The 15,597-nt window shown below is 37.3% G+C and overlaps 1 protein-coding gene across 7 annotated transcripts in view; it reads left to right on the plus strand.

Annotated features, from left to right (window-relative positions):
- Positions 1–11,691, plus strand: part of rimbp2a (RIMS binding protein 2a) — a 65,788-nt gene extending 54,097 nt beyond the window's left edge. For 5 of the 7 annotated variants that reach the window (XM_046868460.1, XM_046868463.1, XM_046868459.1 and 2 more), the window contains 10 exons: positions 52–861; positions 1,006–1,134; positions 1,930–2,076; positions 2,467–2,575; positions 3,963–4,129; positions 5,107–5,275; positions 6,191–6,291; positions 6,431–6,502; positions 9,226–9,369; positions 10,942–11,691. In XM_046868460.1, coding sequence (XP_046724416.1) covers positions 52–861; positions 1,006–1,134; positions 1,930–2,076; positions 2,467–2,575; positions 3,963–4,129; positions 5,107–5,275; positions 6,191–6,291; positions 6,431–6,502; positions 9,226–9,369; positions 10,942–11,124 — 2,031 coding nt within the window. In that variant the 3' untranslated portion in view covers positions 11,125–11,691. Of the gene's footprint in view, positions 1–51; positions 862–1,005; positions 1,135–1,929; positions 2,077–2,466; positions 2,576–2,885; positions 3,110–3,962; positions 4,130–5,106; positions 5,276–6,190; positions 6,292–6,430; positions 6,503–9,225; positions 9,370–10,941 lie in introns of those variants that run through there. The other 2 variants (XM_046868461.1, XM_046868466.1) reach the window with 2 other exon arrangements.
- Positions 11,692–15,597: the final 3,906 nt, after the last annotated feature.

The following is a 15,597-nucleotide window of genomic DNA, read 5'->3' on the forward strand; positions in this document are numbered from 1 at the left end:
TCAGAAAACTAGGAGACCGCTACAAATATTTGCAATTATTATTGGTTTCAGATTGCTGAGGTGCTGTACCCACTGGCTGACTTTGCAACAGTGGATCTTAACTGTATCCAGTGTTTGGAGGCCCGCGAGGTTGTGGTCAGGACTTTATCAGCACAAGGCGAAAGCCAGGACTCGCATGTCGCCGTCATTCCTAGCAACCTGCTCGTGCCTCCACCCCAAGCACACCTTCCACCTCACCACATGCAAGCTTCTCTACAACACCAAGTGCCCCAGCCCCTTCCTCTGCGACCTGCACTCGCACCTCCAATGCAACCTCTGCCCCCTCATGCAGGCCCTGATTCATGTTCCCATCTTCAAACTCTTGCTATTTGCCCAAATCAGCCAGTCACTCATCTTCAGCCTCATCCTGTTCCCCATCCTACTCAGCCATCTCCTCCTCATCTTCAGCCTCTACCTTCTCACCACTTCCCCCATCCCCAGCCTACGATTCCAATACCTCAGCCCACAATCCCAATACCTCAGCCCACAATTCCAATGCCTCAACCCCACATTCCCCAGCTGCCCCTTCCCCAACCTCAGAGACCACCAAGTGCCAGAGAACTGGAAACCAAAGAGCAGGTCCCAGGCATGCTTCACCCTGCTGGGGGTCCTGCACAACCATGGGAACCTGTCTGTTCTCCGTCTGGCCTTCCCCCAGCTTTGCCACATGGACACACTCTCGAGGCACCACCATGCCCTAACCGCCGCTCACCTTCTCCTCAGAGAATCCTCCCCCAGCCCAGAGGCACACTTATCCCGGAAACAATGGCCAAAGCCATCGCCCGTGAAGCTGCCCAAAGAGTGGCTGCAGAGAGCGGCCGGGTGAGTGCTGATTGATGCAGTACATTTTTTTACTTAGGAATATTTTGACTGGGACCTCATTAAGATTCTTGACACACTGCAAAATCTGTTGGAATGCAGCAGGCATGGTTACTGAGGTGTCTGAAAGTTTTTTGTTGTATATAGATGGAGAGGCGAAGTCAGGGCTTTCACTCTCAGAACTCAGATGAGGAAGAGGATGAGGAAAGCTATCAGTCTCGCAGAAGGGGAGCATCTGTGGATGACTTCCTCAGGGGCTCAGAACTGGGCAGGCAGGTACGGGAGCCCAATATCACATGTTGTTGCTCTAGAAAGGCAAAAAGCAGTAATTGCTTATTTTGTCAAACTGATTATTTAGTATGTATATATTGTTTTCTTTGAATAATAAAAAGGAACCTTAGAATTAAGTACTGATTTTATCTCGTTGGCCCGTTTTAAACCTTTTCAAGTTATCAAGGTCAGCATATAAACTATGGAGGTTTCAGTACAAAAGGTTGGCTCTTAGAATAAGAGAAAAGGTTTCTTCATGATATATTTATGGATAGTTCCAGATTTTTTAATTGACAGGGAGGTCTCCAGCCTGATAGGGAGTGCTTATTTTCATATGTTTAGTGTGAATGTTTCTTATGATATATTACCATGTAAGCAAATCATAATGAAGCATTTAACCAATCTGCATTTCACAGTTTAGACTAAACATGCGATTAATTTAAATGCATTAACTATAGTAACACTTCATAATTTATTAGCCTTAAAATTGCTAGCTTGCTAGTCACATACTATAGAGCCTGTTAATGTTGTCCTCTCATTTGTTAAAACCATTTCATGGTCCCTCTATACAATTTCTATGCAATAAGCTATGCAATTCTCAAATATACCATGCACAATATAGTTTGTTGTAACCATGAATAGTTCCAGTTGTTAAAATGTTACTGATTAATAATAGCTGTTTATTACATTAAAATTCCTTATTTTTTAGTAAGTAGGGTAGCTGTAGTTTGGATGGAGATTCTGTCAAAACTAAATACCCAAATCTTTAGATTGAGCTGAATGGTTGTTTCATTGCCACAGTCCCAATACAGTCACAGTGAAGAGTACCAGACAGAAAGCAGCCGAGGGTCAGACTTATCTGACATTATTGAAGAGGATGAGGAAGAGCTGTACTCTGAAATGCAACTGGAGGATGGACGACGGCGCAACTCACACAGTGGTCTTAAGGTGCAGCTTTATATGCTTAAGACTGCTGTTCATCTTTATAAATTAACACATTTCACAAAACATCTGGGCTTTGCAAACCCCCATACAGTCTGGCTGTTTGCAGCATCTACAGTATCTATAGTATGATTACCAACTCTTTATAACTAAACTAGGAGATTGATTCCTTATGAGTAGTGATTTCTGAAAGATTTAAATAGTAGTTCTTGCTTCCAAATAATTGGTTGTTTGTGTTGAGGATGCTTCATTAAATTTGGTAAATGTATGATTGGTTTTGATCATAAATCTAAGCTGAAATGTCTAAAATCCTACTAACCTTCTGAGTTTGAGAGCTGTAGTTCTGTGCTGTAAAATACTAACATCTTTAACTTTAGTTGTCTTTTCTGCTGTCAGGTCGGTGGCAACGTTTCATCCTCAGGAAGGTTGGATCGGAACTCAAATAGAAGGCCAGGTCATGGAGGTTCTCAACCTCAGCGCAGACCCCTCATGGTCCCTGCTATTGGTCAGTAAACCCCATGTTTGACACAGTTTAACCCTGCTCAGCATTATATCATTGATCTTCAGCTATGTCCCAATCTTGTTTAAGCTCCAAGGTAAAAACATCACAATATAAAAATTGCTTTCTAAGCCAGCACTTGGAAGACATAAAAGAATTAGAGACGTTTTTAGGGATATAGACATTATTCTCCCTGCCTCATTTGATGGCAGTCTCTCTGCCTCGTTTGCTTAACCAGAGAGACTTGTTAGGCAAGGCCAAGCAAGGTGGTGTGGTCTGTTTATGATAAGATCTCTTTGGTTGGTGTTTCCCTCAGAGATAACCACTGAGAGTAACAGTGAGGGGAACCGTTCTCCAGTCATGGAGGATGTTTACTGTGGCCGTGTAGCTCGGCACAGGACATGGTGTTCACGGAGGCATGGTTGCCACAGGCCTCCTTATGGTATGTGTTGCTGCTCAGTGTTCTATCAGAGCACAGTGAGACAAAAGTGCAAGAAAATGCCATGAGCAAGTTTCTGAAACGCATGAGGTTGAAACGCTGGACTGCCAAAATAAAGGCTTGCATTATGACCTCAGGGATGCACACTAGGTATAAGATGGTTGCCCTTGATAGTAAAGTGTCTGCTTCCTGCTTACAGAATGTGCTTCTCTCTTGCACTGACCTGACATGAGATGCCTGCTAAACCCTTCCCTTTCCTTCTGAACTTCAGGCTTTGACATTGGCTGTGCATGAATTTAGAAAAAAAGTTAAGGGTAGTACGTTACACCCGTTTGTAACACAAGGTAATCTTAAAGGTTTTTTTCACAGGTGATCGAAAACTTACATATGTTGCATTGCATCAGCTTTCTCTAATGCACATTGGGTACATTTGCCATTCCATCTTTGGCACGGCTTAGTAAGTTGTACAAGATGTATGGTGTTCATCTTAAGGTGTAACATTATCCAAAACTAATTAGAATAAAGACTTTATGGATCCTTTTTACAGCATGGTTAAAGCAGTGTTTTCTTTTTGTCCATGTTTGCATTTATTCAACTCAAAGTGAAACACATTTGGCCTGCAGCTTATGCTATATGTTTCCATTTAAGTGTGTTGTACCATTTCATTGCATCATCACCTGCTTCCTTATTACCCCACTCAAAATTATAGCAAATAAATTGCACAAGAAGATTTTACAAGTCAACACTCAATCCATTGGTCATTGGTCATTCAACAAATATAAATGACCTAAAATGACATCATGGTTAAAGGTTTTTCAGGTTGCTGAATGTATGAATGCATGTGAAGTTGGATTTGCTGAAGATGTAGTTTTATTTACACAGGAAAACACATTTTGGAAGTAACCAAACATGAGCTTAACAATAGTTTTCAGTCTTATCTTTATAATTTCTTAGGTTACAGGGACCGAGAACGGCGGTCTCCTCCGTACTATGACGAGTTCGAGCCTGAAGAGCCCTTCCGTATCTTTGTAGCATTGTTCGACTATGACCCTCTCTCCATGTCCCCGAACCCAGATGCTGCTGATGAAGAACTTCCTTTTAAAGAAGGACAGATCATCAAGGTGAGATGTTGTGAGAGTGCCACAACTGATAATATTTTATCATATCTTCTTCTTCTTCTTTTGGCTGCTCCTGTTAGGGGGAGCCACAGCGGATCATCTGTCTCCATGCCACCCTGTCCTCTACATCTGCCTCTTTCAAACTACCTGCATGCCTTCCCTCACCACATCCATGCACCTTCTACTTGGCCTTTCTCTTTTCCTCCTTCTTGGCAGCTCCATTCTCAGCATTCTTCTACCTATCCTTCTGCTGATCATTGATGCAGTCCAACCTCCACCTTGAACCAGTCTGTCGTTCCTACTGCACACTTGACTGCTTTGACACTGTCCTCATACATGTCCAGCAGCACCCTAATTTAATTCTCTGTCACTCCAGACTTCCTCATACAGACTCCCCTCTCGGCACCCTGTTGTACGCTTTCTCCAAATCTCCAAACACACAATGCAACTCCTTCTGACCTTCTCCATACTTTTTTCGTGAACATTCTCAAAGCAAATAATGCATCTGTGGGGCTCTTCCTCTGCATGAAACCATACTGCTGCTCACAGATGGTCACCTCTTCTCTCAGACTTCCACTACTCTTTATCATAACCTTGAAAAAACTGTGTGGCTGATCAACTTTATTCCCCTGTAGTTACTGCAGGTCTTTACATCTCCCTTGTTCTTAAAAATTTGTACCAGCACATTCCTTCTCCATTCCTCATGCATCCATTCACCTTCCAGAATCTTGTTAAGAAGTCTACATAAAAACTCCAGTGCCATCTCTCTTAAACATCTCCATGCTTCTACTGGTATGTCTGGGCCCACCGATTTTTTACTTTTCATCCTCTAAATAGCTGCTTTCATGTCCTCCTTTCTAAGCCTATTCACTTCCTGCTTCACCATTTCTCATTTTCATTTTCCTCATTCATCACATTTAAATCATATGCTCACTGTAATTAAGATATGCATTGCTGTTATTTACCAACCTCTCTTGCAGGTATTTGGAGACAAAGACACTGATGGGTTTTATCGTGGAGAGATCCGTGGCCGCTCTGGCCTCATTCCATGTAACATGGTGTCAGAGATACAGGCTGATGATGAGGAGACTATGGATCAGCTCATGAAACAGGGCTTTCTACCCCTCAACACCCCAGTGGATAGAATAGGTACTGCATCTTCTAACATCTACATGTTTTACTCTTTGTTCATTCATGAATTTCTAATATTTGAGTATAAACCCTGTTTGGGAAACCAGTTGAACGCAGGACACAACGCATACACATTTTCACACATTGTTTCACACCTAGGAGCAATTTATAGAAGCCAGAATCTTCTGGCTTGTTGTTGGTATTGAATGGGAGGAAATGAGAATATATGCAAGAGAGCCCACGCAAACATGGGAAGTCATTGTTACCTCCAACAGTAAACAGAGCTAAGGATAGCAAAAAATACCTTGTATTGTGGCCCTGTATGGACCCTGTATTAGTTCATATAAACTATTGTAGAACATTGTTGATTTCCTGGTTCTGAATGTTAATTAATACATTTTCTATAAGAGCTCTAAAAGCACATCTGGCTGCTAGACAAATCACCTTGCATGTTAGTAACTAGTAACATGACAAGCTGCATTTTTTTATCCTTATTATTAACATTAAGAAACAAAAAAGGTTAACGAATGAAAAATAGCTGTCTACTGTATAGCTGCAATAATGTAAGAAATAACAGTTATAGTAACTGTTTTTATGTATTTGCTAATTGCTGTGGTATAAAAGGAAAAGAACAAGCACTGTTGTACCGATCTGTTGTCCCACTGATTTGTTGCGCACATTGTATTTCACTTCTGCTTGTGCTACTTCTGTTGTCATAGTCATGCTTTAGTTGCTTGCTCTGCAATTATTTTTATTGCAGTAGCAGATCACCTAAGAGACTAACTAATGCAGTCTGATGTAGGAGTTTATGACCACAGTGTGAAGAAATGTTTCTGGTTTAACTCGCTACATTCCCGAATTAATGTTCTTTAATAATCTACTACTGTAAGGTTTCCACATATAAGAGGTTTTCTCTTTTCTTATTTTCTATAGAGCACAGTCGAAAAGGCGGCCGGCACCCAGTGGCTACAAGAAGAATGGTTGCTCTTTATGATTATGACCCCAGGGAGAGTTCACCAAATGCAGATGTTGAGGTGCGCGCACACGCACACGCACACACACACACACACACACACACACACACACACACACACACACACACACACACACAAACAAATTTAATGTGTTTCTAGTCATTCCCTTTGTTAACGCAGTTGATGCTTTCTGATCCAGGCGGAACTGACGTTCTGTGCTGGTGACATCATTGCTGTATTTGGGGAGATTGATGAAGACGGTTTCTACTATGTAAGTAATTAACACTTAACAAAACTTCCAGAGATCTTTACGGGTTATTCGGGTGGTTACCTTTCTTTATTTGAACTTCTACATAGGAATGATTTAATAAAAAAACAATACATAATCCAAAAAGAGGTCAATCAGAATGAACAGGCAAAGGATCTAGATACTTTTAGACACTTGTGCAACTGGAAAATTAGCAAGAGTCTGTACCAAAAACATTAGCATTATATTATTAAATGAAGATGTAAACAGGAAATTTAATTCAGCATTTGTGAACAAAATTCAAGACTGGTGGGGAGATTAAAAAACCTTCAAGCGGTCTACAAAAAGGGACAACTGATGAACACAGCTGAGACCATCACATTGGCTTGCTACTTAAAATTAGAATGTAAAGGTTTTATAAAAGCAAACTATTTTCACATGAGTGACAAACAGTGATTGTTATAAAGTGAAATGTGTTAGATAACAATTAAAAAAAAAAAAAAATAGTTAATAAAATAAAATCAATATGAGATTTAATCTTAACTGGTAAAAAGGCATCAACTCAGATTAAGGATTACAATTTGTTATTAGAGTGACAACACCTCCAGGAGAATGATATGAAGAAGTGAGGCTGTGGCTGATTTCTTTCAAGCCCAGAATGTAGAATTGTTCAGTGATAATGTCTGTTGATTTCACAATTAGATTAAACAATCTGTTGATTAAACAATAGACTTAGTAATAAACCTTTATCCTTGTTTTCCCATTTTAAAATTTAAATAACAGCAGAATGCAATTATGTGCAAATCTCATAAATGCATATTTTATTCACAAAATCATATAAAAAAAACATATCAAATGTTTAATCTGAGGTAAAGTACAATTTTAAGGAAAAATTAAGGTAATTTTGAATCTGATGGCTGCAACATGTCGCATTAGGACAGGGCACCGAATGTCTGGAAAAAGTAAGTGTTATTAAAATTGGAGACATTTTGCAACTAATTAGATTAATTGACAACAGGTCAGTAAGATGATTGGTTATAAATAGTGTATCATAGAGAGGCAGATTATCTCAGAAGTAAAGATGGGCAGAACTTAACCAATCTGTGATAGACTACAATCTGTGATAGATTACTTGCATTTACAAGTCAGAATCAGAATCAGAAATGTAAAAAAAGGAGCTTTATTGCCAAGTATGTTTGCACTTACTAGGAATTTGTTTTGGTGACAGAAGCTTTCAGTTGCACATGGAAAAAAATTATGAAATAAATAAATAAAAAACAATAAAAGTATATAAGTTGTAGCACATTTTTATAAAGAAAATAAAGTACAAGTTTTGTTGCACAAAAAAGTACAGATTTAGATTATTAAAAGTGGTATCGCACATATGTTTTATTTTATTGGACAATGGGGAGAGCGTTTAAGTGTTTGAGGTAGACTGCATGGGGAAAGAAACCTTTCCTGTGCCTGGCTGTCTTGGTGCTTGGTGCTCTGTAGCGTCAGCCAGATGGCAAAAGTTAAAAAAGCATATGGCCTGGATGTGAGGAACCAAGGTGATTTTTTTGGGTCCTTTTTCTCACTCTGGATGTATACAGTCCTTGAAGTGTGGGCAGGGGAGCATCAATAATCCTTTTAGCTTTTTGAACCTCTCTGTAGTCTTCTGATGTCTGATTGTGTAGCTGAGCCAAACCAGACAGTTATTGCAGTGCACAGGACAGACTTGATGATGGCTGAGTAGAACTGTTTGAGCAGCTCCTATGGCAGGTTGAACTTCCTCAGTTGGCAAAGGAAATACATTCTCTGTTGGGCCTTGTAAACAATAGAGTCGATGTGATTGTCCCACTTCAAGCCCTCAAAGATGGTGGTTCCCAGGAACCTGAATGAATCCACTGCTGTTACAGTGCTGTTCATGATGGTGAGTGGGGGGAGTGTAGGGGGTTTCTCCTGAAATCTCCTGTGTTAAGCTTCAGGTTAATATGACTGCACCTGACAGCCAGCTGCTGAACCTCGCTTCTAAATGCAGATTCATCACAGTCGTCATGAGCTTAACAGAGGGGTCTGTAAAGATGCAGTCTTTGGTGTACAGGGAGAAGTGCAGTGGGGAGAGAACACATCCCTGGGGGGCACCAGTGCTGAAGGTACGGCTGTTTGACATAAATTTCCCCAGTATCACTAGCTGTTGCCTATCTGTCAGAAAGCTAGTAATCCACTGACAGGTAGAGATAGGAACAGAGAGCTGGGTTAGGTTGGTCTGGAGGAGTGTTGGGATGATGGTGTTAAGGGCTGAACTGAAGTCCACGAATAGGATTCTCACGTAAGTCCAGCTTGTCCAAAAGTTGCAGGATGAAGTGCAGCAGCCCCATGTTCACTGCAAAATTGTGGAACAATTCCAGAATTGTTTTTATTTCTTTTTGGAAACTATGTCCTCCAGACTAAAGAGGAGAGGGCCTATCTGGTTTGTTATCAGTGTAAATAAGCCGCACCTCTGATGGTATGGGAGTGCATTAGTGATTGTGAAATCCCACTGTGCAAAACATAATTTTTAATTTAACATAATACTTGTTTTATTTTTAAGCTGCAAAAAATGTAAATTGAAATTAATTGTGGAAAATATAAGTGAATTTGACTAACCGTGAAAACATTTTTAAAGCGTTTGGGTACATCTGCATTAGATTGTAAAGCTCAAAGCGTGACCTTGCTTAGTTAACTTCATGTCTTGTGCTTAACTTCTGCTTATTTTTGTTCCACAGGGTGTGATAAATGGACATCGTGGTCTGGTTCCCTCCAACTTTCTAGAAGAAGTGCCTGATGACGTGGAGGTCTATCTCACAGAGACTCCGTCCCACCATGAGCAGGAAGAGCCAGTGCCGACGCCACGCCCAGAGCCTAAACGGGTACACCATCGCCGTTCTCAGCGCTAGGCCCTGTGTCCATCCATCCTCCGTTTGAGTTCCGTCTGCTCGCCGTCTCTGTGTTTTTCTTTTTTCTTCTTGTGCTTGTTTGTTTTGTGTGTGGTGAACGTGCAGTCGTGGTTTCCGGTCTTGCTTTTTTTGGAATGGAAGAAGCAAAGCCCACCGTGAACTGAGACAGACAGCACAGCTAGCACATACACTGTGGGATATTGGCAGCGAAATGACGAAAGACTGAATCTCATTCCTGCATCGAGGAAAAAACATGAGAATGAGACTCTAAAGCTGGGTTTGTGCTTTAAAACCCGTTTTAAATGACCAAGTCAATAGACAAGCATGCCTTTTTCAAAATGAACTTTATTACCTTTTTATATAAGAACAGTACACATTGGCCTGTGTGTTGTATTGTGTTCTATTTAAGAGGCTTTGTTTCTTTTTTGTGTATCACACCGTCTTCCAAATTCTGCTCTGAGAACATGCACATTAAAAAAAACCTAAACCCAAACACATTACTTCACTGTAATCAACAGAAATAAATGCAATGCTGAAGCAAAAATTCATGACGCCGAATCGGTGGATGTCTGTGTTCATTTATGTGATTTGTATTTTTTGGTTTATTTCTCATGTCTGACTTGTGAACCTTTCTAAAATAATTTCACTGCTTTCCTTTGCTTTATTTTTACCTGCTTGGCTAAAACAGTAGAGGAAAGTCATTTTCTATCTAAGAAGTTTTCTCGTTTCTGGTAAAGAATTGAAAAGAAAAAAGTTTAACCAAAAATAAAATAAACTTTACCCCAAATGCAATCGATAAGAGTGATGGGGTGGTTTACTAAAGCCGACATTACAGTTACAACCCAAAATTGATTATTTTCTAGAAGGTCCAAACACGTTTTGTTCTTCATACACCACAGCTGTTAGCTGTTTTCTTGTTTACTTATTAAACAATGACATAGGTTTTAACTAATTATGGTTGCATTTAAATACAGTTCACATTATATCAGCTATAAGCTATTGAAGTGAAACAACAACAAACCAGTTTTGTCTCTGACTGATGAAGTGCTGACAATGGAGACTTCTATACATTTTAAATAATTGTCTAATTAAACATAATCAGTTACCACAGATTGCACACATTCTTTACAATATCCAATTTATCTGGAGCGTAATTGGTTATGCCTTGTGAAAGAGTGTTACTATAGAAACAATAGCACACTGGAACAAGTGCATTAATATATACTTGAGTTGAAGCTGCACTATTGACAGAGCTGGCTTTACAAAATATTAATCACCCTTAATCAGATTCAAGAGTTCAACAATATCATGGTTAGATGCCATTTAATAGTTTTAAGGTATTAAAACATTTATCATGGTACAGCTCACCTCATATTTCAAATTGATTTATATATTTTTTTACTATTAGCTCACACTATGTGATTGGAGACACTGCTCAGCACTAAAGCAGCACAGCACCAGTTATCTTTTCAGGTCAGCTATTGACAGGTGAAGATAGATGACATTTAATTCCCTTCCCTGTCCCCCTGATGGTTCTCTCATTAGATTCCAGTGGAAAACACGGTTCCAGCACCAGTCATGGGAAGACCGGCGTCCCCGATTGTGCGTCCGATGCTCCCTGTGGGCTCCGCCCATCCCCTTAATCCTGCCAGGGGGCCGCGAGACCTGAAAAAGAAAAAAGGACTACTCTCCAAGGGGAAGAAACTGCTCAAGAAGTTTTCAAAGTAAAAGCTGATGCCATACACAATCAATAAAAGGGCAAAATGTTTATGCTTACAAGAAAATCTACAGACATGTTCATGTTTATGTGCCAAAAACATGCACTACAGGCCAAAATTAGGAAGCAATTGTTGGATGTGATCATGGCTGGTAATTAATTTCTTTATATATATATAAAAAAAAAATTAATGCCTGCACAATTCAAGGATTATTCATTTGTTTTTTGTTGTTTTTGTTTGTCTGCATATTGCATCAAAATGTGGAGTACATCTTATACATATTGCCTGGCATGTTATATTACAGTAGGAGTGTGTATCTCATTTTGTATGCCACATTTTAAACCAAATTTGTTTCAACTAGATGCAAATAAATTTGCTATAAAAAAATCACTTAATTGCTTCCACTGGCCTGTAGTGGAGATTAGAAATGCCAGTGTATCTGATACAACTTGCACACAGGTCACTTAATGGGCTCTCACATATACAGTGTTTATCCTTTTTAAATGGAGCCCTGGTGTTTTCCCCACACTTTCTTTAGGAAGGTGAGAACATAGCATTCAAACTCAGATTCAAGAGTATTTATATATATATATATATATATATATATATATATATATATATATATATATATATATATATATATATATATATATATATACATATCAGCAACTTATATATCAGCAACTTCATGTTGTTTATGCCATTTCTAAATACAATGGTTAAATGTTCGGGTATTTATTTCTAATCAATAATCTGATGAACTGATCAACCCCTACAGACCACTCACATATTATGCCTAATATTTACTCATAAATATTTACTAATATGTATAAAATTACCCCAAAATCCTTTACATTTTTTTTTATGATGCCACAAAGATCTGAAATAAGCTTTTAAATGTATCTGAACATATATTTATGTGAAAAAAGTATTCAGCTTGTAGTAAACAACAACAACAACAACAACAACCAAGTCTTAGAAATGTATTATAGCATTTAAAGTATTGCTCTAAAGCAATATTTTGTGTGGGTTTTTTTTTTGTTGAGTGTTTTGAGTGGCTCTCAAACTTCTTGCATTCAACACTACTGTTAAAAATAATTCCCCGACAGTACAGATTTATATTATGAATACTAACCAAATATTAATCTCATTATTGTTACATATATTTATTCAACTACTTCAAATGATATTTAAAATTGCTATTATCTACAGATATATTTGGTTTAAAGCTAATAAAAGCTTGATACCACTGATTTGCACCACTGTAACAACAACAACAAAAAAAAAGACAAAATACACTCCTATTTGCAGCACCCAAGCACACCAGAATGTGAGTGTCATTAAAACAAAATCACCATCAAAATGATATCCGCTCAGTAATGATGTCATTCATTTGAAATGGAATGCATTTTATACACTTACAAATGATGACCTGTGTCATGGGTGGATGTGATAAACTAGCAACTTACTATATGCCTTATAAATCAGTCAAAGATACGTTGTTGTAGAATGTGGAAATAAAGGAACTTGCCAAGTCATTATCAATACTAGATTAAATTAATTTATATACAAAAAAACACCATGAGGCACACAAGGCCAAATGAGCTTTCAGGCTGAGCTTTTAAAAACCTGTAGAATTATTAAAGGTTCTGTATAGAACTTTGTAACTGATTGTTTCCCTAGGATATTTTTGGGAGCTAAGAACATTTAATTATCCACTAAAACCTTAAAAAACACTTTTTGAATAATTACAACAAAGAGTTTCCCTTTCAGAGAAAAAATAAAAACTTTTAATAATCTAGGAACACTTACCAAGGATTCCTGATGAATAACATTTATTAATGTAATAAATAAATATTTACTGTAAGTATTTACTTTACAGGATATACTGTATATTGCAAATGTGTACTCTTTAGAATGCTTACCAGCTCTATAAACCATTTAGAGAATCCTTAACTATGAAGAGCCTTACAACATAGAATTTTCCCAGTGAAGTCAGTATGTACTGTGACTATGTATTCTATACCCTATGTAGTCATCTACAACAACCTATTTTTTCAATCAGAAAGGGTTTAAGTAGAACCATTTTTAAAAGCTTAGAACCCTTAAGACCCTTATGGTATTTTTCTGAAAGAGTGTTCCCAACAACAGAGTGTTTTGCTTTCAGAGAAAAGTACAAATTACTTTCATGAAGTGAATGTATTTAAAAGGTTTATAATGTAAGTCTACTATACTGTATACTATGAAAAGTCCTGCAACCACTAAAGAACCCTTAAACCATTTTTTTCTAAGAGCATGTACTAACTGGGTAAGTGCGCAAACTCCAAACTATTGCACAATATTTTCTTCTTGATGCCTGTTGAGAATTTCAGCTCCTAGGTATGCTCTTCAAGTTTCTTTAATAGTTTGTAGGTTAATTAAGTGTTCTCTAGACTCTAACACCTAAAGAGAAAACTCAGACTTCAGAGACAACAACCTAAAAAAATCTAAAAAATACAAACATAATAATAGAAACTTCAAGGGCGGCTAATAAGCAGGTCTGGTATCAGAGCACAACTAACAGGAAGAGTCTGAAGTCAAGGTCTATTTGTTTATTTTAGCTATACACTAAAGACTTTTGGGTTTCAGAAAAGGGGCACACATATGAGCCTTTATCACACGTACCAACATTTCGGATCATTAAAAAGTGGGTGGGTTCAATCTAAAAGCTGCCATGTTCTATGTTTTACACATTTAGCTGTGGACTGTATATAAAAAAAAAATATGACATGACCACCAGAAACTCACAAGCTCCATAATTTCTGTCAAGAGGTCAGTTAAAACACATGCACACGCACACTCACACGCACACGCACACACACACACTGTGTCTTTCTTTATCTCTCATTCTCCCCCTCTTAAAAAAGAAAGGTTTTAAAAAAAGCTACACAGTGTTAAGGTTTTTTTTTTTTTTTTGCAAGCTTTGTCAATTTTCAAAGAAGAATAAAGCTTGCTGTGATGTATTTAAAATTCTTTTAAAGAAGTGTTTACGTGTTTGTGATTAAAGTTACACTATCAGCTGATAAAAAAAGTGTTGAAAAGACAATGATGCTATAAATCTTCCCTCATTAAAACAAAACTGTAGTCCATTGGTTGAGACATGTTCGATGTGTGAAGTTAACTTCTTTAGTTTTGCTCTGAAGCTGCAAGGCTAATGTAGTTCATGAGTAAAGGAAATCTATAGCCACCAGTAAAGTGTTGTGCACAATACTGAATACAAACATTACGTATACATTTACAGCAACTTACAACTGAACAGATGCTAAAGGGCCTAGTAGCGGCAGCTTGGTGTTGATGGGATTTAAACTCATGAACTTCTCTTTCAAAGTCCGATGCCTTAACCACTGTGCTACCACCTCCCCCATCATGTCTATAGGGTAGAAATTGTAGTCAATTCTAGTAATTTAGAAATATTAAATTTTTCACAAATATTGTTTGATATAATACTTGAAGTACATGAAGACAACAAGAAGGAAAAATGCTCATAATACAAATTAATTTACTTATTAAGATAGTAAATACAAATGTTGTGTTAAAGTTATATTCAGGAAGTCTAATCACCTTCATCCTTAGCAGTAAATTTGCTGTCACTTAGATGAGGGTGTGAGTTAAAGTTTGAAGGTGGTGCTATATTATAGAATTTATTGGGGTTATAAAATAGTTCTAGCCTTTTATTTATTAAATATATTTTTTTATTATATGAAACAAGTTTTGTCTACTTGGAGTTACTTAGACAATGTCCTTTGTGACCAAGTGATTATATACACATGAACATTTAGTGCACAACGCTAAACTGGTGGCAATACATCACTTGTTAGTTTGTTATGCTATACTGCAAAATAAAAACAAAAGAAGAACAAAAAAAAGGTTTAATGTCAATCATGTTTATTTCTCGTGAAGAGGACAAAATGTTGGCTACATTTATTTGTTTGCTCATTTCTTTCTTTCTTAATTTTATTAATTAATTTATTTATTTAAATGTAAATTAAAAATTCAACCAGCGTTTAATTAAATACATTCTCTGGTTTAGATTGCACTTGTTCTAGGTTTAATCCAGGGTATATTATATTATATTATATTATATTATATTATATTATATTATATTATATTATATTATATTATATTATATGCTGTGTGAAGCTTGTATTTGTTTCAAATGGAGATATTTAATTTAATTTTATTTAGATTTCTTTTTTATTTGTTTGTGAGGAAATTTGGACTGCCATAAAGAAATGTAAAAGATGTCTGTACTATCAATGTTTTGCCAAAAGAAAGAAAAGAAAATCTATCAAGTCTATTTTGCTTGAATCATATGAATAATTATAAATACACAGTATAAAATCTATATAATGATCGATATAGCTAATGTATAATGGTACTTCTAAATATGGATTGTGTTTAGATGTGTTTGATGTCACTACACTTTTAATCTTTTCTACTTTTC

The sequence above is a fragment of the Silurus meridionalis genome, chromosome 15 (assembly GCF_014805685.1).
Source record: "Silurus meridionalis isolate SWU-2019-XX chromosome 15, ASM1480568v1, whole genome shotgun sequence".
NCBI lineage: Eukaryota > Metazoa > Chordata > Actinopteri > Siluriformes > Siluridae > Silurus > Silurus meridionalis.